The 25,905-nt window shown below is 33.6% G+C and overlaps 3 protein-coding genes across 3 annotated transcripts; 2 read left to right on the top strand and 1 right to left on the bottom strand.

Annotated features, from left to right (window-relative positions):
- The first annotated feature begins 1,765 nt into the window (after positions 1–1,765).
- Positions 1,766–5,816, top strand: LOC100251492 (glyoxylate reductase-like). Its single transcript, NM_001397745.1, has 2 exons — positions 1,766–2,438; positions 5,132–5,816. Exons 1-2 carry the CDS (start codon positions 2,016–2,018, stop codon positions 5,648–5,650), a joined length of 942 nt encoding a protein of 313 aa, NP_001384674.1. The 5' UTR covers positions 1,766–2,015; the 3' UTR covers positions 5,651–5,816.
- Positions 5,817–17,260: 11,444 nt separating this feature from the next.
- On the top strand, positions 17,261–25,146 carry LOC100246348 (glyoxylate/hydroxypyruvate/pyruvate reductase 2KGR-like). The gene is made up of 2 exons (XM_002284484.4): positions 17,261–17,835; positions 23,518–25,146. Exons 1-2 carry the CDS (start codon positions 17,413–17,415, stop codon positions 24,034–24,036), a joined length of 942 nt encoding a protein of 313 aa, XP_002284520.1. The 5' UTR covers positions 17,261–17,412; the 3' UTR covers positions 24,037–25,146.
- Positions 24,606–25,778, bottom strand: LOC100263495 (uncharacterized). The gene is made up of 2 exons (XM_002284427.5): positions 25,257–25,778; positions 24,606–25,144 (listed from the first exon to the last, which is right to left on the bottom strand). The coding sequence occupies exons 1-2, from the start codon at positions 25,392–25,394 to the stop codon at positions 24,995–24,997; spliced, it is 288 nt and encodes a 95-aa protein (XP_002284463.1). The 5' UTR covers positions 25,395–25,778; the 3' UTR covers positions 24,606–24,994.
- Between the last annotated feature and the right edge of the window lie 127 nt (positions 25,779–25,905).

The raw sequence follows: 25,905 nt of genomic DNA, 5'->3' as shown, positions 1-25,905 counted from the left end.
ATTCCAATATTTTCTACTAAAAGAATATGATAATTTTCCAATAATATTCATGATTAAAATATTTATAATCTATAAATAAATTTTTCTATATTATGTTATTCATTATAAAAAAATTATTATTATTTATTAAATAATACATATATCAGTATTATTCTACAATATATATTTTGTAAATATTTTTATTCTTTTTTTAACCAAAATTTATTTTCAATCAAAATATTTTAATTTAAAAAACAAATAATATAAAAATATAAAAATATAAAAATAAATTTATAATATATATATATTATAACATATCTCATGTAAAAAAATATAAAAAATAAGGTAAATAAAAATCTCATCATTTATCTTTTGGTTAAATATAATACTAATTAACAAAGATATAACTTATTCTACCATATTATTAACTAAATTTATATGTTTTATTTTATTTCATGTTATATTATTCTAGTCATATTAAGGTGGTGTTTGTTTTTTGGTTGAATAAAAAAAGTCAAAATATTTAACTTTTTTTATTCTACTAAAAATAACCTGTTGATATCATCCAATATAACTAAAGTAAACTTATTATCAATAGATTCAATTTACTTATATTGGATGATGTCAACAATTATTTTTAGTTGAATAGAAAAAATTAAATATTTTAAATTTTTCTATTAAAAAAAAAACACCACCTAAGATTCGACACGGTGGAGTTAGGTAGGTGCTCACGAGAAGAGGAAGGAATGGTCTGGTCTTTTTCCCTTCACCTTTCACCTTTGTACTAAGTGTGAGATCATCACGAATAAATAAATGTAGGAGTTAGTGCTTGTAGCATTATAAAAAGGCTTCATTCTCCCTTCCCTCTTAAAATAATATTATTAATGTCAATTTTCTACTCTAAATTGAATTTGTAAAAGAAAAAGACATTACAACCCAGAAATTGTTTATACTAAAAAACTATACTTGCTGTAATAATAAAACAAAATTATTTTATTATTATCACTCTAAGACATTTTCACCCCATTCATTATAAAATGTCAATTATTTCAAGGTGCTCAAAAAAGTATGCCCAAATGTTATTATAAGGAAGAAAAAAAAAACATAGAAATAGTGGTTGGTACCAAGATGTTGAAAGGGGATGGAGAGGGTTATGTCCACTGTGCACATGTAACCCATCAATAACGGTGGGCAGACCAATAATGGTGCATTGTCTGTCTTACAATATATAACCAAAATAGTTCTTTAGTACCATCTCATTGGATTCTTCCCACCTGTAAAATTACAGTGCATGCTTGCGTCGGTATTGTTTGGGCCATTATCTCCATACCCCACTTTTGTTACGATGGTTCCTACTTCCTCCTCTTCACACAAATTGATTCCCCCTTTGTTACAATGTTTCACCATTTTGACACAAAATTGTGGGGGAAAGAATATATATATTCAAAATGAATGATTTCTATATTATACGACACAAATTATTATAAATGATATCGATGTATGACTAAGTATTTTGAGTGCATATGAGATAAAGGAAAGAGGTTTCGGGTAATTAGTTATATATTAGAATATCTTCTCTCAAAATTTGGATTAGAATGATATGGATTATTGTATTAATATTTTGAGTGTGTATGAGATAAGAGAAGAAGTTTCGGATAATTAGTTATATATTGAAATATCTTTTTCCAAAATTTAGATTAACTTGACACATCACAAAAAAAGGAAAAAATATATTTATAGATATATTAGATTTAAGATCATTCTTTCCTTTTAATTAAAGGCCCATAAACGACGTCGTTTGCGTGTAGCAGGATTCTAATCCATGCAAATTCACAACTGCAAACGACGTCGTTTGGAGGAGCAGCATCCCTTCCCTTTGCCTTGCCTTCCATTTATACCGATGAGTCGCCAGCTTATCTAAAACCAGCGAAGTCCCCAAAGATATCGGACGGCTCATCCGCCCCACCGTCACCGCCGCTGCACTCCCACCTCCGTGCGCCGCCGAGTGTATAGTGCGTCTTTCACAAAGCGAAACCATGGAAAGCATCGGGGTACTGTTGACTTGCCCAATGAACCCATACCTGGAACAGGAACTGGACAAGCGCTTCAAGCTCTTCCGCTTCTGGGACTTTCCAAGCGCCAACGATCTTTTCAGGGAGCATTCAAATTCGATCCGAGCTGTGGTTGGAAACTCCTTCATCGGCGCCGACGCCCAGATGATCGAGGCGTTGCCCAAGATGGAGATTGTGTCGAGTTTCAGCGTTGGGTTGGACAAGATCGATTTGGTGAGGTGCAAGGAGAAGGGAATTAGGGTTACGAACACTCCGGATGTGCTGACGGAGGACGTGGCGGACTTGGCACTTGCTTTGATTTTGGCGACTCTGAGACGTATTTGTGAAAGTGATCGTTATGTGAGGAGTGGGTCGTGGAAGAAAGGGGATTTCAAGTTGACTACCAAGGTTTGGTATCGATCTTCTTCTTTTTTCTAATTTTTTATTATAATCTGTTTGATTGGTCAGAAAATGGAAGAAATTATGGCTGTTCCTGTTTTCAGCTAATTTAAGAGAAAGAAAGGAAGAAATTATGGGTTTCTCCTGAGAATTGACTCATTTCTTTGAGAATGGAAAAAATGGAAAGGGTTGGTTTCGGTTTCTCTTATTATATCCTGTAGGTTGATTAAGAATTTTGGGAAGGAGAAAGGAAATAAATGTTGAATTTAGCAGTATGTCATTTTAGATTTTTGAAAACGAGGAAAGTTGTTTGACCAAGGTCTGGCTTTTTTTCTTACTCTACTGTGTGGTTGGTGGAAATGAAAAGGAGAACAAATGGAAATGAGAGCATGGAAAATGGTTCCTCTTGTAAGGGAAACTTTTTATTTCTGATGTTTTTGGAGAAAACATGGTTTTTCCCTTCTTCTTTTTATCCTTTTTTTTTTTTTTGGAAAAATTTTTCATGAAAAAATGGTTCATGTTTGAAAGTCCAATGCCAGTCATTTTGAGGATTTAAGAGAATTTTGGGATGGAAAAACTGGAACCAAGTTTTTGATGTGCATCATCCAAAGTAATTTCTGCTTTGGATTTATTTTTCTGTTTAGGTTTTCTTCAATTATATAGAGACATGAAAACCATTTTTCTTATGTTCTCAGGAAACAGGTTTCAAAATATAATCTTAGACAGTATGGTGCCAAATGCATTTTCTGTATAATTTTAACTTTCTCTGCTTTCAGCAACAAGAAGCAGTTTTGTAACATGATACTGAGTATATACATGGTAAAGTTTTCAATTTTAGAATTTTGATCATAGAGACAGCAGAGAACAAGAACATTTGGTCAACCATCAATGCAGCTATCTAGCTTAGTTGAGATGAGTTTTTATTACTAAGTAGTCAAAACAATACGAGAATTTAAATTCTGAATCTTATTTTCTTTTCATTGGTAATGGAGATTAATGTTTTCATTTTGGTTTATTATTTCCTTTACTTGAGTTGGCTGTAAAATGTTAAATTGCCATTATTAATTGACTCACATGTCTCTTGTGATGCATAAGTTTTAGTTTTCATGCACTATGAAGTAGCTAAGTGATTTTATTTATTTAATGATGCTTTGATTTGGCAATCCTCCAGTTTCTTATGCTTGGTTTTGGCAAATTTTCAATTGATTTGATATAATCGACCATACCCATGGATTTCCCATTGAATGATAATGAGTTTGAGGGATAGTTTGGTGAAGGAAATCATAATGGTGCATACATGGAGTTATGCGCATTCTATTCTAGAGACTGCAACATTTATGCCAACATCAGATACTGTGAGCGCCTTACACAATCAGTGTCCTAGGCTTGTATTTGTGGTCCCGTTGGTTGGTTGTTTCTTGTTCTTGTGTCTGCATAAAAGTACTTGTTTTTGAGACGCTCCTTTTTTTCTTTGTATTTATTTATCTTGGGTTTTTTTTTCTCTGCATTATTTATATTTCACTGTGCTGAAATTGGTAAAGATTCTGGCTCTGGATATCTGTCAGTTTGTAGTAGTGATGTTGCTAGCTTGTGTTATTGCCAACATTTTTTGCTTGTGATATTTGGCTTTTCCCCTTGTGGTTTGATTAATGGTGCTGTTAACTAGTGTTCTGTAGGTTTGGTGCTTTAATTAGAGCCAAAAAGTACAAGGAAGGAAGGTTGTTGTGGGACTGTGTTAGAATGATTAAAACGCATAAGCAAGAGTAAAGTAGATGTGGATTAACTTTATGACTCTTAGCCATCTACTAGTGTCATGTAGCCCTAAAACTGGCTGGAATGCTGAAAAAAAAATTTATGTAACTGACCTCAAGTTGGGATAAACCTCTGTTGAATTGATTGAGCTGTAAACAAGTCTTGCAAGTAGGAGTGCAACCTTAATTATTACTTCATTGATGCTGCGGTAGAAGGGCTTATTGTTGAATACAATGCATGTTCCAAACTGGTAGAAGTTGGTTTTTCTTATTTTCCTTTGACCATGTGCTTCTATTTGTCCAAGTCATGGTTCTTTCCTTTTTTTTTTTTTTTCTTTTTTCTTTTCTTTTTTTTCTTTTTTTCTTTTTATAGGTAAAAAATCAGATACCTTTCTTATTTTCTATGAATAAGGGAAAATGTTGAAGAAAATTGATCATAGGGTTGTAAAGGATCCTGGAAAGGCATGCTAAGTGCTGTGTTTTGCAAGCTCCAGTATGTTGAGCATTAGCTCAACCAGAACTCAGACAACCCTATTATGCATGGTTATAGCCTATGTTAACCCGAGCTCAATCTTGTTTTGAGTCTAATCAGGCTTGTTGGTGAGTTTAACTGAATATTCATGTGTTAAAATTCAACATGATAATGCATTGTGTATTAATCTTACAAGTTAAATTACCAATTTACCTAAAAGTTTAAACTAACAGGTAGTGGACCGACAGTGTGTATCAAGCTTACTTGGGTTTTAGCTCTAATGCAACCAACAAAAAATCATGGTGGAGTTTAACACTTAATTTTAGTTTTCGCATGACTTGTGTATTTGGATTTGTAAGTTTCTAGTATTTTACCTTCGTATTTGATTGGTTCGGCTTAACAACTCCACTCATAACTTCCATTCATTTCTTCCACTTTAATTTTATTTCCTTCCTTCTAATTCTTTATTCTCCTTTCAGTTCACTGGAAAATCAGTTGGCATTATAGGGTTGGGTAGGATTGGCTCAGCAATTGCCAAGAGAGCCGAGGGATTTAGCTGTCCAATTAGTTACCATTCCAGAACAGAGAAACCAGGGACAAACTACAAGTACTATCCTAGTGTCGTTGAATTGGCCTCCAACTGTCAAATCCTGGTTGTTGCTTGCGCGTTAACACCAGAAACCCGCCACATCATCAACCGTGAAGTCATCAATGCACTGGGTCCAAAGGGTGTGGTCATCAACATCGGAAGGGGATTACATGTGGATGAACCTGAGCTTGTATCCGCACTGGTTGAAGGCCGGTTGGGAGGTGCTGGACTTGATGTGTTTGAAAATGAGCCTAATGTACCTGAAGAGCTGTTAGCAATGGACAATGTAGTCCTTTTGCCTCATGTAGGAAGCGGAACGGTGGAAACCCGGAAAGACATGGCTGACCTGGTACTTGGAAACTTAGAGGCTCACTTTCTGAACAAACCACTGTTAACTCCAGTGGTTTAATTGTCATGAGAAGGTATGTAGCTCATCATTCATTGAAGTCTTTTCTTAATGTTGCTCAATGAACCACTCGATGTTTTCTCTGCATTGTTTCCTCAACAACTTGGTATTTATGTTATGATGAATGGAAGACCTTAATGACTACTAAATTGTCTCTTAATGTTTCATATTCTTGGTGTTAGCTTCATTTGGTCTTCTTATTTTGGTAGCATATAATTGAGTACAGAAATCCCTGGATGGCTTGCCTGTCACCCTCTTTCCTCATTCACCCGGAAAGCTGTTTAGAGTAAAAATTGCAAAAACATATACCTGCTGGTCAGATCAGATTCTGTTCATAATGGGGATTTTTTTTCTTTTTCATTATGCACTCTTTATCATTCCTCCATCATTTTGTTGTAGTTTGCCCACAAAGCTTGACTCTTAACTGGGAAAACATTTGATTCTGCAAATCAAAAACCCTGGCATGCTTGCAAATGTTTTTTTAAATACTTGTCTATGTTTTTTAAAACAAAAATTTGTTTGGAAATTTGGGATGTTCTCAATTTTTGTATTTTCATATATTTCTTAAAAATAATTTTTATCTATAATATTTTATTTTAATAATTTTTTATATTTATACAATTATTTTTTAAAAAAAATCTTGTAAAAACAATAATAAAATACTAAAATATATTGCCATTTTAAAACAAGGTTTTTATAAAAAAAACAAATTATCAAACAAATTTTTAAGTCTAAAAACTGATTCCCAAACAAACTCTATGATGAGTGGAAAGTGCTTGGTTTTCAGAAAGTGCGAGGGAAAGAAAATAGAGAGAAAGAAAAAGTGAAAAAAATAAAAAATAGATTTAAAGTTATTAAATTATTTTTATATATTATTTCAAATTCATATGATTTATTTAACTCTTATATATAAGGATTAAATAATTTAAAATATATATTTATGTTATTTATTTTAATTATATTATATTTTACTTTCTTTCTTATGTTTTGTGATAAAATCAACTATGAAAAAAAATAATTTTTGATAATTTTTTTTCTTTGTACAAAATTATGGGAGATTGGGTTAGACTAATTTTTGTTAAGGTAACTTCTTATTGTATGGAATCTGGATGCTCCAAATACAAAGAGGGTGACCCCTAAGATTGATGATGCTCCTATGGAGAAAGGCCTGTAAGCGATCTGCTTAGCTTTGATCTCTTCCTTTGCTCCCTTTTGGCTTCAAATCCCTCCATTAGACGCAATAAGCCTTATCTCTTAAAAAATAGATCTCATTGCTTAGCGAGTGGAGAGTAAGCACTCGAATTATGTTGGTGCCTGGGGAATGTTGATTTTGGTATGCTAGGATTGGAAGCTAATTCAACTTGAGCAGTATCAATTGAGTCAACCTCTCGTTCTGCTTGAAGGCAAAGCTAATCCATATCAGAGTCAACAATCACAGAACTTGAATTCCAGCCTACTCTTTCTTAGAGGACGAGGACCCTTCTCTTCACATCCACTTAAAAAGTAAAAACTTATTAATACATTCACCCTAAAAATTTAAAAATATTCAAAACTCCATCTCATTCTTTTCTCCTTAAACCCATCTTCTTCTTCTCTTTCTCTCAATCTGTTTCTTTTCAACTACAAACTCTAAGATCATGTTTGGTTGATGAAGTATAATATGAAATAGGATAAGAGAGAGGATAATATATAAGTTATCTCATTTCTTATCATATCATGTGTTCAACCAAGATAAATAGTGATATATATATATAACCCATCCTCTTTATATCCCTTATGTTAATCTTAAGTGAATATATAGGACATACATATCTATATATATATCATAAATTTAATTTTTGTCAAATTTTTATTTTTTATACTAATTATTTTGTAAAATACAAAATTAAATTATGGTTAAAAATAAGAACTAAGAAATATTTATAAAATATATTATAAAATAATACTAATATATGTATTATTTAATATATTTAAATCATTTGTATATGTCAAATAACATATATATCTATACATATAAAGATTTTTTATTAATAAATTTTTAAATATTTTAATCATGAATATTGCTTAATGTAAGAGAGATTTTATTTTTTTAATAATAAATATTGGAATTCAATATTATTTTTATTTTAAACAACTATTGAACATATAATATATATTATTTTTCAAAATTCATTTTACAAACTAAATATAAACATAATACAACATATCTCACTACATATATTATATATGATATCCAAATATATCATATCCCCTTACATGAACTATTTTATAATATTTTAGAATATACCGTTGCTATCGATATTTTAGGATGTACATATCATATCCTATCTTAGTATATCATATCTAAGGGTCTCCAACGGGCCGGGCTGGGCTAGCCGGCCCGGATGAGTAAGGCCCATGGCCCAGCTTGGGGCGGGCCACTGAGCCCGTTAACTAGTCAACGGGCCGGCCGGGCCGGGCCCTTGGTAAATCTAAGGCTCGTGGCCCAACTCATGGGCCCTCAAGTTGGGCGGGCTTGGCGGGCGGGCCTTGGGTGGGCTTTGGGTAAAAATTAAAATACTTTTGAGTTTTGAAGGGAAGAGGATCTGAGCTGGCCCTCTTTTGTGTAACTATTTTGCATTAGTTATATATATATTAGAAATGTTGTATGATTTTTGAAAAAAAATAAAAGTGAGTTGGTTGTTCAACAGTCACATGACCGTTGAACATGCCACTCATAGTTCATAAATATCAAATATATGACCGTTGAACGGTCTTGACATTTAAAAAAAAAAAAAAAAATTAAATCATAATATTTAAATCCCTATATTAAATATCCTCAATTTTTTTCTATTCTCTCAACTCTTAAGCTCTCTCCCATTCCACAATATTTCTAATTATTGCATTTTGTCTCAAATTATTCAATATTATTGGTGGTGAAAAACAAGCATTGGTGGTTCAAAGAGTTGAAATTTGAAGGAATTTCTACTTTGGTTCTCCAATTTAGTAACATACTTCACCTTTTCTTTTATTTATTTGTTACATTTTAATTTTACATTTATTATTTTTAGCATAATATTTTATCAATAATTATAATTATGGCAAGTGGTTCTTGTTCTTCATCTAATGCATGTGATAGCAAAAAATTTACTTCAAATATATGGAATTTTTTTGATAGAATAGAAATAAATTTTAAAAATAATAAAAAAAGAAATAAAAGCAAAATGTAAAATTTATAACAAACTTCTTAGTGATAGCTCAAATGCAGGTACAAGTCATTTAAAAAGGCATCATGAAAATTATAAAACTAAAAATAATGTAGATATTAGAAATTATATGCAATTAGGTAAAAATGAAAGTGGAAATTTAAAAACATTTTCTTATGATGAATCTTATTGTCGTGAAGAAATGATTGGTTATATAATAAGAGCAAAACAACCTTTCAATTTCATGGAAACTCATGATTATACGGGAACAATGCAACGAGTTGTTAATCCTTAGTTTCAAGGTTGCTCTGGAAATACAGTTAAAAGAATTCTTATAAAAAATTTTGAAACACAAAAAGAAAATTTAAATTTTTTTTTTGCAAATTTTGAAGAAAAAATTTGTTTAACATCTGATATTTGGACATCTTTAACTCACAGTGGTTTTTTATGTATAACTGCTCATTATATTGATAATGAATGGAAATTAAATAAAAGAATTATTTCATTTAAAATAATAAATGCTCCACATAATGGTAAAAATATAGCATCTTTAATAAATGATGAAATTATAAATTTTGGCATTCGTGATAAAATATTTACAATAACATTAGATAATGCTTCTAATAATGATGTAGTAGTATTTAGATTAAAACGATATTGGCAAATAAAAAAAGATCAATGTAAAACATTTCATGTACGTTGTTGTGCACATATTTTAAATTTAATTGTAAAAGATGGATTAAAACACGTTGATGATACATTATCAAAAATTAGAGGCATTGCTGCGGGTCTTAATAGTTCTCAAGCAAAACATGAATTATTTTTTGATTGTTGCAAAATGTTAAATATGAAAAAAAGAAATATAAATTTGGATATGCCCACTAGATGGAATTCCACTTATAAACTTTTACAAACTATTACAAAATATAGAAAAATAGTAGAACCATATGAAATACAATTAATTAGCAATGATTGTGAAGCATATATTGATGTATTAAATGATTATGATTGGCATATTGCAGATCTTTTAAGAGATCTTTTTGAAGTATTTGATACTTCAACAAAAAAAATTTGTGGTGTATATTATCCATCTTCAAACCGAGTTGTCATGCAAATAACTAATATTTTTATTGTACTTCAAAAATATTTAAATTTGGATATATTTAATGATGCAATATTTGCAATGATAGAAAAATTTTAAAAATATTGGGGAGAAATACCTTTAATTTTTTATCTTGGTTTAATTGTGGACCCTAGATTGAAATTTGAAGCTTTGGATGAATGGTTAACAATTATTTATTTTAATGACCAAATAAAAATTGAAGAAATTAAAAATGAAGTAAATTCATTATTATATAATTTATATAACTATTATAAAGAAAAATATGGTGATGATATTAGTTCTATTAAATTACCACCTACATCTACAAGCTCTTCATCTTTTTATAATGGAGCTCTAGAAATGTTAAAAAGTCGAAAGAAGACAACAAATAGTTCTCCAAACAACACAACTGATTTAGATAGATATGTTAATATTGATTTAATTTCATTTGAAGATGATGAAGATTTTGATATTTTAATATGGTGGAAATCACAACAACACAAATATCATGTGCTTTCTATCATTGCTCGTGATGTACTAACAATTCCTATGAGTACAGTTGCATCAAAAGCTGCTTTTAGTGCAGGTGGAAGAGTAGTTAGTGATAAACGATGCAGCTTAGCGCTGGATTCTATTGAAGCAAATATATGTGTGAAAGACTGGGCAATAGCAAATAAAATGATATTTGATTCTATTCAAGAAGAAAATATGCTTATCGATATGGAAAAACTAAAATCATCAAGATCTTCATGGATTTGCGATAGTTCGTCATCACCGCCAAGAGATAATGATTAAAATATTTTACTAAATGTATGTCATATTTTTATTTTTATTTTTGTGGTGGAAAAGTACAAATGATTGACAAATAAGTAGGTGCCAACCTAGTTGGGATGTATTTATTTTGTAGTGATGTAAACTTTTCCCACATTTTCAAATGTAATGTATACATTCAATGAATAAAATAGTTAGCAATGAATATTTTTATTAATGTAGCCTTTTCTATTTCTTGAATATTTTATATATATATATATATTTTTTAAGTGGCGGGCCAGCCCGTCGGGCCAGGCCTAAATTGGGGCCCATGACCCGGCTCATCCAAAAATGGGCTCGGGCCAGGCTTTAGCCCGCTGGGCCGGGCCGGGCCGTAGGCCGCGGGCTTTTTGGAGACCCTTATCATATTATATCATATTTTATCCTATCCTATCCTACCCTAGTCTAAGAGAAAATCACCATTTTTTGAATCATATTAGTAGAAGAGTTCTTAAGCTTTTCTATTATTTAGTTGATAACAAAAGAGTTCTAAAGCTCATTTGATAACAGAAGAGTATTTGAATCACATGTTCATAGTCAATTGCAATTGCTTTATACATTATGTTTAAATACATACAATATACCATATGAATATCTTTTAGAGCTTATTCTTTATGTAATTTTTTATTTTTTTTAAAAAAAAATTGTTGAAAAAAAAAAGTAGAAAACATTTAAAAGTGATAAATTATGAAAAAGTGTAATAAAAAAGAAAAAGAAAATGTTCAAACTTAGAATTAAGGAAATGTTTGAAACAGAAAGGTTAGACATAATAAAAAGGGAGAATTATGTTTTGGGGGTAGATGAGCCCCCAAATTAACAAAAGGTCCATGTAACTCTTTAAATTAAGCCCAAGACCCAATGAAAGTATGGAAATTGAGTTGAAGGATATCATCCTTCAGTATTTCCAAAAATGCCCTTTGTTGATTTTGAGAAAAAAAATTAATATTTTTGAAAAATACTTTTAGTTAATTTAATATTTTTGATTTAATTTAATATTTTTTAAAAATACTTTTATGTAATTTAATATTTTTTTAAATACTTTTATTTAATTTAATATTTTTTAAAAATAAATTTATTTAATTTAATATTTAAAAAAATATTTTTGAAAAAAAAAATTAATTTAATATTTTTGAAAAAAAATTATTTAATTTAATATTTTTGAAAACTACTTTTATTTAATTTAGTATTTTTGAAAAAAAATTTATTGAAAAAAAATTATTTAACTTAATTTTATAAAATATTTTATATGTGTTCTTAAAGGGTATATTTGTTCGTTACTATTTCATATCCTTCAACTCAATTTGAAGAGTTATATGGACCTTTTATTAATTTGGGGGTCCATCTACCCCCAAAAGATAATTCTCCCTAATAAAAATGTCTAGAAGTATAAAGTTACATATAGTTCAATTGTTTGACAAAAAAAGCGTCCATATATATGGTTTCAAATGGTGTTCTAAACATTCTAAGTATGTTCAAAAATATATTATCAAACATTTATAAAACTTTTGACCTAGCAACACGAAATATTATTAACAACACGTCCTTCTTCCAACTACAAAAATATGAAAAGAAATACAAAAAATATTATAAAAAACGTATCTTTGTACTTGTATTATCATTTAAAATGATCATTTGTTTATCCATTCATGCAAAACATATCTTTCTCGATAATTTAAAGGAGAAGAAGTGAAAGAACAAGAAACGGGTGGTTCAAGATTCATTAAAGGGCATTTTTGTCAAAAAAAATCATTAAAAGGTGGATGCAAAGAGAGTTTTGGTGCAAATATAATTTTCATAATATTTTTGCCCTTTCCCATTTAAAAAAAATTGAAAGAATTTGATGAAAAAATATATATATTGAGGAAATTTCCATGTTTAATTTTATTGGAAAATATGAAAAAAAAAATCAAATATAAATAAATTTAATTTAAAACTAATGTATTTTCAAATTATTTAACAGTTAAAAAAAGTTTAAATTTTAAATTTAGGTTATATTTGAAAGAAATATATAATATAAGATAGAGAAAAAAAGGATAATATTCTTATCTCACATTTAGTTAGTCTATATAATAAAATAAAATAATTAAATATAGAAAAAGATAAATGGTGAAATATATTATTTACTTTTTTTTCATATTTCTTTTATAAGAAATATGTTAATTATAATTAGAGACATAAATTTATAATAAACTTATTTTACAACTGTAGACCCCCATTTGGGGGCTCACTTTTTGGCAGCCTGTGTTTGCCAAGTGTCGCAATCTCATAAGGCCACATGCCTTCTTAGGATTGGTCACTGTAGAATCACTATAGTGGAATTGATGGGCCAATTAGGGAAAGACAACTGGAAAGGGAAAGAATTTTCTAGAAGGAGAATCTGCTGGCCGTTAGAGGAGAGAGGCTGCCAGATGCAGGGGGGGTCGTCTGGCAGCTGCAGGAGCTCTCTGAGGAGGCCGTTAGAGATTTTTTTAGAAAAACGGAGGGGAGTTTTACAAAAGGGGCGAGCAGAGTGGGAGAGATCTAGGGCTTGCTGTTCTTTGTTGCCATGAGGAGATATATTCTTTGAGAGGAAGAAGAGGACACGAAGGGTAATTTTTATAAGAGTTTTGGGAGAAGCTACAATAAAGGGGGAAGTCTCCATTGCCGTTTTCAAGGAGAGTTTTCTGCAAGCTATACAGAGAATAGCTCTGGAGAGAAGAAAGGCAAACTGAGAAGAAGAAGGTTCAGGTATCATTTCCATAAGTTTTGGTCTCTTTCACATTCATGTTTTTTTGTTTGGGTTATCTGAATATTAATGAGTTTCTATCTTGGTGTTTTGGATGCATTTGGTGAGGTTTTTCACTTGGTTCATCCTTATCATCTTACCGGTTTCGTGTCCCCTGCCTCTGAGATTTTATGTGAAATATTGGTGTTTGTATCCTGATGTGGTTTTAAAACTCATTGGAAAAAATGTTCTGACCCACTCTAGCATCTGAGCCCATTGATAAATACATGAAATGAGGCTCGCATGGATTCATTTAGTTCCCATTTATTATACTCTGTTTTGGATGTATTCTTCGTATTCTTCCGTGGCATATATCTGCTCCCTCACCTCCGCTTGAAGAAGCTACACAAGGGCTTTCAGTGGATTTTTCTGAGTTCATTCAGACTTGAGATGCTCTTGTTGTTGAGAGTCTCCAATTCCTGGCCCATTTCATGGCCTCTGATGTAGCTGGCATCGTTGATGGAATCATTGTAGCAAGAGATGGCTCGTTTATCCTTCTTTCAGACCAAAGCTGGATTCACTTGAAATATCAAGATCCATGAAAGAATTTCATGAGGGAAGAAATCCGTGAAGAGATTGTCAAAGCCACTGGGTTCTGTTACAATTTATTTGGCATTTGGGTTGATTGTGAGGGTTGAATGCCATTTGATATCGAAATCTAAGTTTCCGGGACCAAGAAAAGCCATGATTGAAAGATTTGATGCGTGCGTGGTGCCTCAAATTGCTGGGAGTGTTCCTTATTGAAACTGCTATGTATACCGAGGGGTCACTATACGACTGAAACTCTTTGAATGGAAATCAGCGCATGCACTGTAGCCAAGAAGTCACCATACCCATACTTCCACCCTTCATGCATGTCGTTTCATCATTACGCCCAGTGTTCCAATGCAAATACACCCACAACCATACCTTTTTCTCCATTAATTACCCACTGCCATTACACCCATATCACTATTTTCCTTAAAGTACCCACTAAACCTATCTTTCCCTCACCCCATCCAGTTCATCATTTTTTCCATGCATACCCATGTCAGCCATATTCCATACCCCTCACCACCTTTTCTCTCATTATGCCACACTTCATACCCATCAAATCTTTCATGCCCATACCCACCATGTCCACGTGCATGAAGCTCAAGCACAGTTCGCCTTCGAAGGAGGATTTCAGCCATGTTTGGTATTCTAAACACTTACAGATTACCATATCCATCAAGATCTTTTGATATGGCACACTGCTCCAAATGCCTTGTATCATGGACTGCTTATGACGGAGTATAACTGATGGAAATTATTCGAGTTTCTGAGACCACTAAGTCGTTCCATCCAGAACTTACCTCCTTCAGCCATTGGTGATCCTGGTAACTTGGATGCCATGAGCCTACTCAATGCAAATAGGGGAATCCATGGCTCCATCAATGGGAAGAAGGGTTGCAGCAGAAGCCATTGTTGAGACGGAACTGGCATCTGACGAGCCAAATGGAGAAGAATCTGCTGAAATTCTGTTTGCTTTAATATCAGCACAGTGGTTAGCAGCATCAACAGCGTCCTCTAATGAAGTTGTCCCTGAACCATCAATTTGTCTCCCATATCCATCAAAACCTGAGCTCTCTCGCCGATGAAAATACAAGTGAAGGCGTTTTGCATGCTGTTCATCAATTGGATTGTCTTGATCCAAGGATTTCAGATACGGGGATTGCTATAGACCCATCCAACAAAGGCTCAAAATCAGAGGTCAAAGTTCCAAGTGGCAGTAGATGATGAGGATGGAGATGCTTGGGAGCCTGAAGAAGCTTCCAAAGAGATTTCTGGAAGCAACCCTTCTTTAACACCTGAGGGTCCGGGATCATTTAGGAGTCTAAATGGGAAAAGCGTTTCTAAAGGAAGTTCTAATCATATACTCGTCCCTGGATCGGCTGCTGGTGATGTTAACACTACCCCTAAAGATGATCCATTTGTGATCATTAATAAATCTGGCAATGGACCGCCTGTGCTAAATGGTGGTGTAGAAGGCCCTCCTGGTATCATGCCCAAGCATTCTTTTGCATCTGTTGATGGAGTGAAGCAGGGAAGCTCTAATTTAACTTCTCATACGACTCCAACATCTGTATAAGGTGTTTATTCTTCTGCTTCAGATTCGGTATTGGTGTTATCTCCCAGTTCCTATCTCTCTGTACTATGGGTACGATTGAGCATGAAGTGATTCAAAACGAACGGGCGTGACCATTCTTCTATAGACGGCGGGTAGCATGAACGAATGACATTTCAACCATTGTGGAGTTATCAGTTTGACGCATTGAAAATCTCTTATTTCCCACTGCCCCGCAAATCCCTAAGACCCACTTATGCATGGCACGCATGGCCTCCTTGGGTGAGCCATTATTAAAATGAGTGGATTTCATTTTTTTATTTCTTTATTTCTCCATCTTTACTTCCAAAAATTGATTTCAAAAACTCGTTTTTCAAACAGTTTTCTTTTACTCCTTAATGTTTTCGTTATTTCACTCTATTCTATTATTTTCATTTTATTATTTCATTTTCTCATTTATTTATTTATTTATTTCATTTATTTATTTATTTATTTTCCATTTTATTTTATTTTTCCTTAGTAATCTTAACGACAATAAACCCCTTTCTAATCAAATTTGCTTCCATTTTCTATTCGGTAAGCAATTTTTAAATCCTTCTTGGACTTTTAAAATGTTTTAAAATAAGTACGAATTAAATTCCGTAATTCCGAATAATGAAATTTATGGAATTAATTCATGCAAAAATAAACGGGCTTTGGTGGGGGCCCCACATATGAGACTTCATGATTCATTGACTGATTGATTAATTGATTTAATTGTCATGCATGTTTGACTTATTCTGTTCTTTGACATGCGTACAAGTATATGTACATATTCATTGTTCACTGATCCTGCTTCATGATAGCGCATTTGTCACTGGAGGTCCAGGTACGCACTCATTCTCATTTTGATTATTCTATATGCATGCTCTTATTTTCATATGTGTAAGTTTGATTTGAGTATCTGCTGATTTCCTCATTCATTGCCACATCAGCTTCATTTTATTAGTAGAGACCCGACTTTAGGGACTTAGAGGGGTGCTACGGTTTTTACCGTACCTTCCCGATAAGTAACCTGACCCCCGAACCCGATCCGGTTTTTCACAGACCGCCTTTTCCAAAATAAGGAGTCACACTTAGGGTTTTTCTTTCTTATTTTGTTTACCCTTTAAAAAATAAAACAAAAATAAGTGGCGACTCCAAGTCAATTTTCTAAACAATAAATAAAAACCAATTTTTGAAATAAAAATCGAGCTCGCCATCGAGTGGGAAACGCATTGAGATAGATCGAAATGCGGGGTCCACAACAACATAAAAAATTTCAATTAAAAATTTAAATCATGTTAAAAAAATCTAAAAAAATATTTATAAAATAAATTTTTAATCATGAATGTTATTAATTAATAAATAAATAAACATTTACTGAATTTTAAATTATTGAACAATTTTTAACTAGAAAAAAAAAATCATATTTTTTCTCAACAAATATTGGAATGTAATATAATTTTTATTTTAAATGAATATCAAATATTAAAATATATTATTATTATTTATTAATTTTAAAAATTAAATATAAGTATCAAATATAACATATGATTAGATATAAAAAGATATTATATATATATATATAAAATAAAAAAAGACATGTTAATACCTATGTTATTAAATCCCGCCAATCCAACTTAACTTCCCAGCCTAACCTAACGTCCTAGATCTAAACATGGCCTCCTCTCCCAAGTTTAAAATATGCACTTCAATTCTTTCGTTCAGGAACGACGCCGTTTGTTAGGACGCAGTGAAGAACCCTAACCCTAATTAGTGTTCGCATTCATTGTAACGATGGAAAACATATGCGTTTTGTTGACCTATCCAGTTCCAGAATACCTTGTACAAAAACTCGAAAAACGATTTACAGTCTTCAAGTTCCGTGAAGTTGCTTCCAACCCTCAGCTCCTAAGAGAAATCTCAAATTCAATAAGAGCAATCGTCGGCACCTCCGTATGCGGCGCCGATGCCGGACTCATTGATGCATTGCCGAAGTTGGAGATTGTGGCGAGTTACAGCGTAGGTTTCGACAAGATCGATTTGGTGAAGTGCAAGGAGAGAGGCATTACCGTTACAAACACGCCCGATGTGCTTACGGACGATGTGGCGGACTCGGCGATCGGGTTGGCTTTGGCAACGTTAAGGCGAATGTGCGTCTGTGATCGGTTTGTGAGAAGCGGGAAATGGAAGAAAGGCGATTTTGAATTGACCACGAAGGTATGTAATCCGTTTGCGTAACGTTAAACAGGAGTATGCGTTTCTTTTGAATTTTAAATTCAAATCTCGGTATAGTGGCTCTCTCCCTAGCAAATAGAAAAAATTAAATTACTTCAGAAACCGTCAAAAGACTCCAACAACTCTTCCTCAAATCACTCAACTTTAAATTTCTCTCTCTCTCTCTCTCTCTCTCTCTATATATATATATATATATATATACATAACAGGAATATGCGTTTGGTTTCAATCTTTTCAATTCAAATCTCGGTATAGCGGCTCTCTCCCTAGCAAATAGAAAAAATTAATTACTTCAGAAATCGCCAAAAGACGCCAACAACTCTTCCTCAATCTTTTCAATTCAAATCTCGGTATTGCGGCTTTCTCCCTAGCAAATAGATAAAATTAATTACCTCAGGAATTGTCGAAAGACTCCAACAACTCTTCCTCAAATCACTCAACTTTAAAACTTTAAATTACCTCAGGAATCTCTCTCTCTCTCTCTCTCTATATATATATATATATATAATATTTGATATTGTGTCAATAGAATCTGATACTCTCTCTCTCTCTCTTTATATATAATATTTGATATTGTGTCAATAGAATCTAATACTCATTTCTTTTTTTCTCTTTTTCCTTTTTTTTTCTTTTTCTTTTTTTATTTTTATTTTTTTTTATCTATTGCTCCTCCCTCCTGAAACCCATTTTTATTTTCCTAAAGGTGGTTGTTTGGATAATGGTCAATTATTGATTTATACTCCACCCAAAACTCCTTACTGCTTGTCAAGACTTCAGTAGTTGTGTTTATTCTCCCTTCATAGCAGTCAGTGGTCAAGAATGGCTTGCTGATCAGGTTGTAATCATGCAACTTATGTAGTGATTGAAAGTGAACCCTTTACTCTTCTTAGACTTATTAGCAAATCCCCACTTAGATTTCTTAAACAAATAATTGATGTTGCCTTAAAATTTTTAGCACTTCTTTGGATGATTCTCGTGCTCCTCCCTTGTTTGATTGTAGTCCAATATACCATTAAAGAAACACCAACGAAGAGTTGCAAGACCAAAGGACATTACTCAAAATTCATGATGCACTGCTTGAAAGGTCGTTTTAGATGTATCTTCTTCGTACACTTGAATCTGATCGTACTTGGAATTAATATTTAATTTTGAAAAGAACACAACCCCGTGCAATTCAGCCAATAGCTCATTTATACTAGGAATGAAAAATACATATTTTATTGTGACTTGATTAAGGGTTTGATAATCTACCCACAGCATATTAGACTTGCCTTTGGGAGCTCCATTAAAGGCAGCAAGGGTCTGGATGTGGTGGAGAGATTTCAAAGAAGGTTTTTTATGTGTTGAAGAGGTAGTACCTCTCAAAAGGAGGGAGACTTGCTTTGATCAAAGGTAAGTTGTCTAGTCTACCAATTTATTTCATGTTTCTGTTCTTCATCCCGAAAAGGTGATCTTAAGATTGGAGCTGATTCAGATTTTCCTCTTGGATAAGGTCGTACTTGTGAAAAACCCGTCTGATAAATTGGTCTATTGGCTACTCAAAAAGTATGGAGGTCTCAATATTAGAAATCTCTCTGCTCTTAACATGACTCTCCTTGGCAAGTGGAATTGGAGATTTACAACTGAGAGTCCTATGGAAACACGTTATATTAAAAAAGTTTAGGGAAGAATAAGGGGGATGGGGTTGAGTGATGGCTATGTCTCACTTCATAATTGACAATGAAAGACGGTGTAAATTTTGGAAAGATAGATGTTGTGGAGACTTATCTTTGGAAGGGGTCCCGACATTATTTTCTATAGCCTACCAAAAGTTATTCATAGATAGTAGAGGTGTGGGAGCAAGTTAGGGAGGATGGTCGATAGCGTCCTTGCTTCACAAGATAGTTCCATGATTGGGAGCTTGAAGGAGTAACGACAATTTTATAGAGATTGCATACAAGCTGAGATGAGGATGATAGAGTGGGTTGGAAGGAAACTAAGCGTGGCAAGGTCTCTATTAAATCCCGCTACTCTTCCTTAGTTTGGGGAAGAAGAGAGCCTTTTCCCACAAGTATAGTTTGACATTCCTAGGTAGCTTTAAAGTTGAGATTCTTTGCATGCGAAGCTACATGTTTAATGATTGATCGGCTCAAAAGGAGGGGATGGATTATGCTGATTCACTGAATAGATGCTTTCTATACAAAAAGATGAGGAAGAATCAATTGATCATTTGCTCCTTAATTGCTCTAAAGGAAGTAACTTGTGGTAGTCAATTTTCTCTCTATTTGGTGTGACTTGGGTAATGTACTCTACAATAAGAGAAACTCTTTTGAGTTAGCATGGATCATTCATGGGAAAGTAATAAAAAAAGCTTTAGAGGCCACAAGCCACTTATATGTGTTTATTTTGAATGTTGTGAAAAGAAAGAGACAGAGGTCATTTGAAGCTAATGAAAAGTGGATCAAATAATTAAATTTTCTTTTATGAATACTTTTTTGAAATAGGTTAGAGCGTACATAGGTAATCATTTATTGACAATGATAGACTTTGTTAATTGACTTATCTCTAAGTAAAGAGAGGGAGATTGATCTTTTTGTTTTTCTCTGTTCTTTTCGCTTGCCTATTTGGTGCCTCTTGTATACATTGTATGTACTTTGGTGCTCATTTGCTTAGGCACTAAATGTCCATTTTTGGGTCATCAAAAAAGAATATTACACAGTTAGAGCACAAGTGTCTGTTTTTCTTTTCACATTTCCTTCCCGATTGTGCCTTACTTGGTAAAATCTATTTGGTCAGGTTGAAGCCCTGTAATGTCCCTTGTTAACATCCTTGCACGACATGGTAATCAATGAAAAACACTACCTATTGGCCCAAGATTTGAAGGCTTCAGGCACCTAATATAGTATCACAGCCTCCCGAAGTGAGCAAGAAAAATTCTGCCTTAATGGGAGTGCCTCGGATTATGGAAGTGGCCCAGAGTGATGTTCCTCCAACTAAACAATCTCCATTCACCACCATTAGTTCAAAATTAGATCCTGATTGAATTATAATACTTATCCTTTTTTCCTCTTTTGGTTTTAAAAAGATGTGTGGATCCATTGTCAATAAGCATATTGATGAGCTGACAATATAATAATCTACCCACCCGCATGGTTTGAGATCTCTAGCTACTGCTCCTTTGATCCTGCTATCTCCATATCACAATTTTTGTCTCTGATTGTCTCTGACATCTTCTAGGATGCCTTGTGCATGTCTTTCCTTAGTTTTTGGCGCCTCTTTTTGATATATTTATACTTCTTTATGTATAAAAAAAATGTCTTTCCTTATTCTCCATGACTGTCAAGCATTTAGTGACAAAAGATGGCTTCAACATCCTAACAACTTGATCAGCTGTCACTTTGTTTATTTCAGGCTTATTCATCCTTATTTAAGAAATTGTTTATCCTCTTGGCCAAATCAATGGCAGGATTCATACTGGTAGGTTGGAACAACTATGCCCCAACTCTTATCTTGTCTTTTAGCCACAAGAAAGCAACTAATCAAATATAACTTTATGAACCCTTTAGTTCAATTAGTAAGCCTCTAAAATTGATTTTGGAACTCTTGCATAGATGTTGCTTTGCATACTTTGCAAGAGCCCAAGCAAAAAATTCCAAAACTTGCCGTGAAAGCTGCTGCCAACTCATCCCATTTCATACAAGATCAGATTTGTTCACATTGAAACCAATATGAAGTTTTTCCTTTCATATGAAATGAAGCAATGAAGCCTGCTTGTATCGCTAACCCAATGGGTCACCTCCCTCAAATGTAGGAAACCTTAAAGCTTGAGTTTATATGGGTCTGCACACTCAATAGGCAAGTAGTAGTTTATGCAGAATCATAAAAATATTTTCAATGTTATATGATTGGAGATCAAAGAAGAAAAAAAGGGCAATTGCACCTTTAAGAAGCTAGATAGCTACTAAATTTTCAGTAAATACAGGCTTATAGACTCATGAAATTCTTTTTCCTGATAAGACTAAGACTATATCCTAGGGGGAGTATGACTTACTTTTTCCTATTAAATTAGAAACTTAGACAAATAAAAATCTGACTAAAAATAAACTACCAAAGTCGATTCTAATTAAAAAAAAATTAACAATAAAAAAAGTCTAGCTAAAAACCATGGCATGTTAAAATCACTTGATGAGTATTTTTCTCTTTTCTTTCATAAGACTTCAAAGGGTGCTTTCAGGTTGCTTCCTATTAATGATCCATTCTCTTGCTAGAACTTCTCTAGGTCACAATTCGTATTCTTGGAAATTTTATCATATTTTAGATCAAGAGCAGTTAGCATTACAGTGGAGTCCTGCTATTGTACTCGTCAGTCAAGCTTTGGTGTTAGGTGGACAGTGGACTCCTAAAATTGTTTAATGGCTTCATGCATTTTTGCTCCTTGAGTTCCTTCTCTGCCATCTCTAGAGCTGCCTAAGAAACAGAGCAGATGCTGACTCTCTTTGAGGAGAGTCTTGCTTTCACAGAAAATACAAAGAAAATTGGGTAAAAACTACTCTTCCCTTTATTTATCAACTTCTTAAATAAACATACGCTAACAGACTCAAATCACTCTTTATCAGCTTATTCCTACTCTAAATTATGACCTATATCTTCAGTACTACACAGACCTACAATGACTTCTATGTTGCATTTGGATTTCAGAAGAAAAAAAAGAATCTCAAATTCTTATTAATCATGAGTGAGAATTATTTAAGAGCTAACGTATTTTTTGTTTCTTTTCCCTTTGCTTTTTTTTCTTTTTTAATCAGAACAAAACCAGAATTATTAAGGTCAAGCTATTTTTGTTTCTTTTCCCTTTGCTTTTTCTTTCCTTCCCTTTTTACTTATCCTTGTTCTTCTGTGATCTAACAGAGGCTTTCTTGATTTTCAATGATTTTTGTGATAATGAAGGGTATTAATTCATTGTACCTGGTGATTCCAAATTTAGGTAGTTGCGTTATTCAAGCAGCTTATGGGTCTTGTTTGTAAGATTTTGATCTTGACAGATGTTATGATGGAGAAAGCAATAATTTAAGTGAAAGTTTGGAACTCTAGAATTTAAGAGTTGTTTTCGTATGGAAGTTGGGAAATGAGAATGTGATAGGTATCATTCTGTTGATTCATAGGCTATCCATTGTGTGTTGATAGTGCTAGCTGGCCTGTGGGTGAAGTCTTTTTTGCACTGAAGGTTTTAAGTAGCCTGTTGGTGAACTCTATGAATTATACTGGAGATAGCTTTTTGACCCCAATATGGAAATCCCATTTTGTAACCTGTCAGTGCATTAGAACAAAAAAATTTTAAAAAAAATGAAATTCAAGAAATGGATATTAAGTTGGAAATTAGGTATCAGTTTTAAATGCTGGTATGAACTAACCCTCCAACCCAAGTGACTCCTGTTTTCTTACCCACAGCCAGAGGCAGGGAAAGCAAGGTATTTGAGTAATGGGATTCATGTGTTTAAACATGTTTTGTTCTTTTGTTAGAGTTTACAGTCGGCACTTTTTTTTTTTTCGACTTATTTGTCATGGAATGAGAAAGATCATAATTTTTGTGTTTCTTTGTTATCACATCAAATGGCCCTTTTGTTTGGATATTAAATTCACTCTTTTTTCTTCCCTTGTGTTTTGCTCTTTCCTTCTTTTTCTCAGTTCAGTGGTAAATCCATTGGAATTGTTGGGTTGGGCAGGATAGGTTCAGCAATTGCAAAGAGAGCTGAAGCTTTTGGCAGCTCAATTAGTTACCACTCCAGATCAGAGAAACCAGAATCGAATTACAAATATTATTCTAACATAATCGACTTGGCCACCAACTGTCAAATCCTCTTTGTGGCATGTGCTCTGACCAAAGAAACGCACCATATTGTTGACCGCAAAGTCATTGATGCACTGGGTCCAAAAGGCATTATCATCAACATTGGACGGGGTGCACATATTGACGAACCTGAGCTTGTGTCTGCACTGCTTGAAGGCCGGTTGGCTGGTGCAGGGCTGGACGTGTTTGAACATGAGCCAGAGGTACCTGAAGAACTGTTGGGGCTTGAAAATGTAGTCCTCCAACCTCATGCGGGAAGCGATACCGTGGAAACGAGTGTGGCAATGTCAGACCTTGTAATCGATAACCTAGAGGCATGCTTCCAAAACAAACCTGTCTTAACTCCAGTCATTTGATTTGTCGTAAGGTATGTGAACATGATCACTTAAAGTCATTGAGATGGGATTTGAATCATTTGATTTACCGTCTGAATTTGACTAAAATGTTACTAAAAATTATGTAAAATTGTCATTAAGACTTCTATTCAGACAATATATATGAAAGTGTTTGGGATCAAAATGCCGTTTGTCAATCCATTTTTAGACAATCAAGTTAGTTGATTGTAATTGCAAGTTGCAACTACCTTTGCCTGCATCCATGCTGTGAGCCTAACCGAATTATATCGTCTGTTAGAACCGTAGAAGGCCTTCTTGCTCACACAAGAACTGTCTTAACGGATGAAAGATTACATGTTTTTGCAGAGCTAAATTTGATTCCCTTAGTGATTGTTGAATGGTATGATGCAATGTGTGGAAAGAATCAGATGCTGAAAATTCATAAGTTGGGGACAAGCTTTGGTTGGACAATTGTGGGAATCTTGCAGCTGTCATTCCAGCATCAGGAATAGATGCCTAATCTGGAATCTCATTAACTAGCATTCCAAGCAACCAATTTTTTCTCAGCATCCAAACAGAGCATGAAAGTGTAAAGGACAAATGAAAAAGAAATGCATTTTAAAGGGGATGGAGACATCATATGTACAAAGAGGACATTGTGCCTGCCCCTTAGATATATTACAGGGCCCTCATCACAATGACGAGATCCAAAAAGCTCCATGTGGCCTTGTGGATGTAGGTGCCTCCCAACATTCTTTTTTCTTGTTTTTTTTTTTTTTTCCTTCCATTTTCCCGCACCTTATTTTCCCCCATGTCAAGCAACAACCGAGTTAAAGATCAAAGGGGAAAAGACAAAAAGACAAAAAGAACCAAAAGGAAGGGGTAAAAAAACAGCCGGAAGAGAGAACTGCACTGCACTTTTTTTTTTCATCTCTTCTTCTTCCATTTTCTCCAAGTTTCTTTGCAACCGAACACAGCCTCAGTCCGAAGAAGAGGCCCCTTTGAAGATGAGGAAATTGAGAGTCTCCAGTGTGAAATATATAAAAGTTCCCTTGGAATGAGTGAAGAAACATCCAAAATTTGAACCCACCACACATTGCCATCCAGTCCCATATATCATATCAAACTCCTGTCATTATAAAACCAGAAAAAGTAGGAAAAGAAAATAAGAAAATAAGAAAAGGAAAACACAAAGATATTGGGTAAAAAAGAGACTATATGATGGATACACAGTGGGTTACCTTCTTGATATAGGCAGCAATGGATTTGTAGTCTAGGACATCATAGATATCCAAAGCTTGAGAGGCACAAGCCATGGCTTGGATCTGCATCTTCACAGGCATGTCAGTGTCCTCTATCAATGCTTTCCCTTCCAACATCTTCTCTCTCTTTCTCTAAACTCTCCTCTCTCCAAAATCAAGAGTTTTAAGAGAAACCCAGCTGTGGGTTTGCACTCTCTGACCCTTATCTCCAAACCCAGAAATGAAAAGAGAAAACCAGTTGGGATTTGCTCTCAAAATCTGTGGTCTCCCAAACCCAGAAAGGATTCTCCCAATCTTTAGCTTGTGTTTTTTTTTCCAATGTTTTAAGCGCAAAAGAGAAATCACCTTAAGGCCTTTTAAAGCCGGAAGCCTGGGAGTTAGAGATAGAGGTGCTGTCCTCCAAATGTGAAGGAGCCACTTGTACCATTTTAAAGGCTGGCACATAGTCCAATTTATCTGTCCTTCTCCTCTTCTCACTTTTTTAACCTTATTCTAATGTATGGATAAATTCGACCTTCCCCTGCGTACAGTTCCATCACTGCGAGTGGGTTATATTCCCACTCTTATCTTGATTATAGATAATGGATCTCAATTAATTTGATTATTTTAATTTTATTTTATTAATAAT

The sequence above is a fragment of the Vitis vinifera genome, chromosome 9 (genome assembly GCF_030704535.1).
Source record: "Vitis vinifera cultivar Pinot Noir 40024 chromosome 9, ASM3070453v1".
NCBI classification, from domain to species: domain Eukaryota; kingdom Viridiplantae; phylum Streptophyta; class Magnoliopsida; order Vitales; family Vitaceae; genus Vitis; species Vitis vinifera.
Note: the sequence above shows the minus strand (reverse complement) of the source record. Positions and strands in the feature narration are given on the sequence as shown.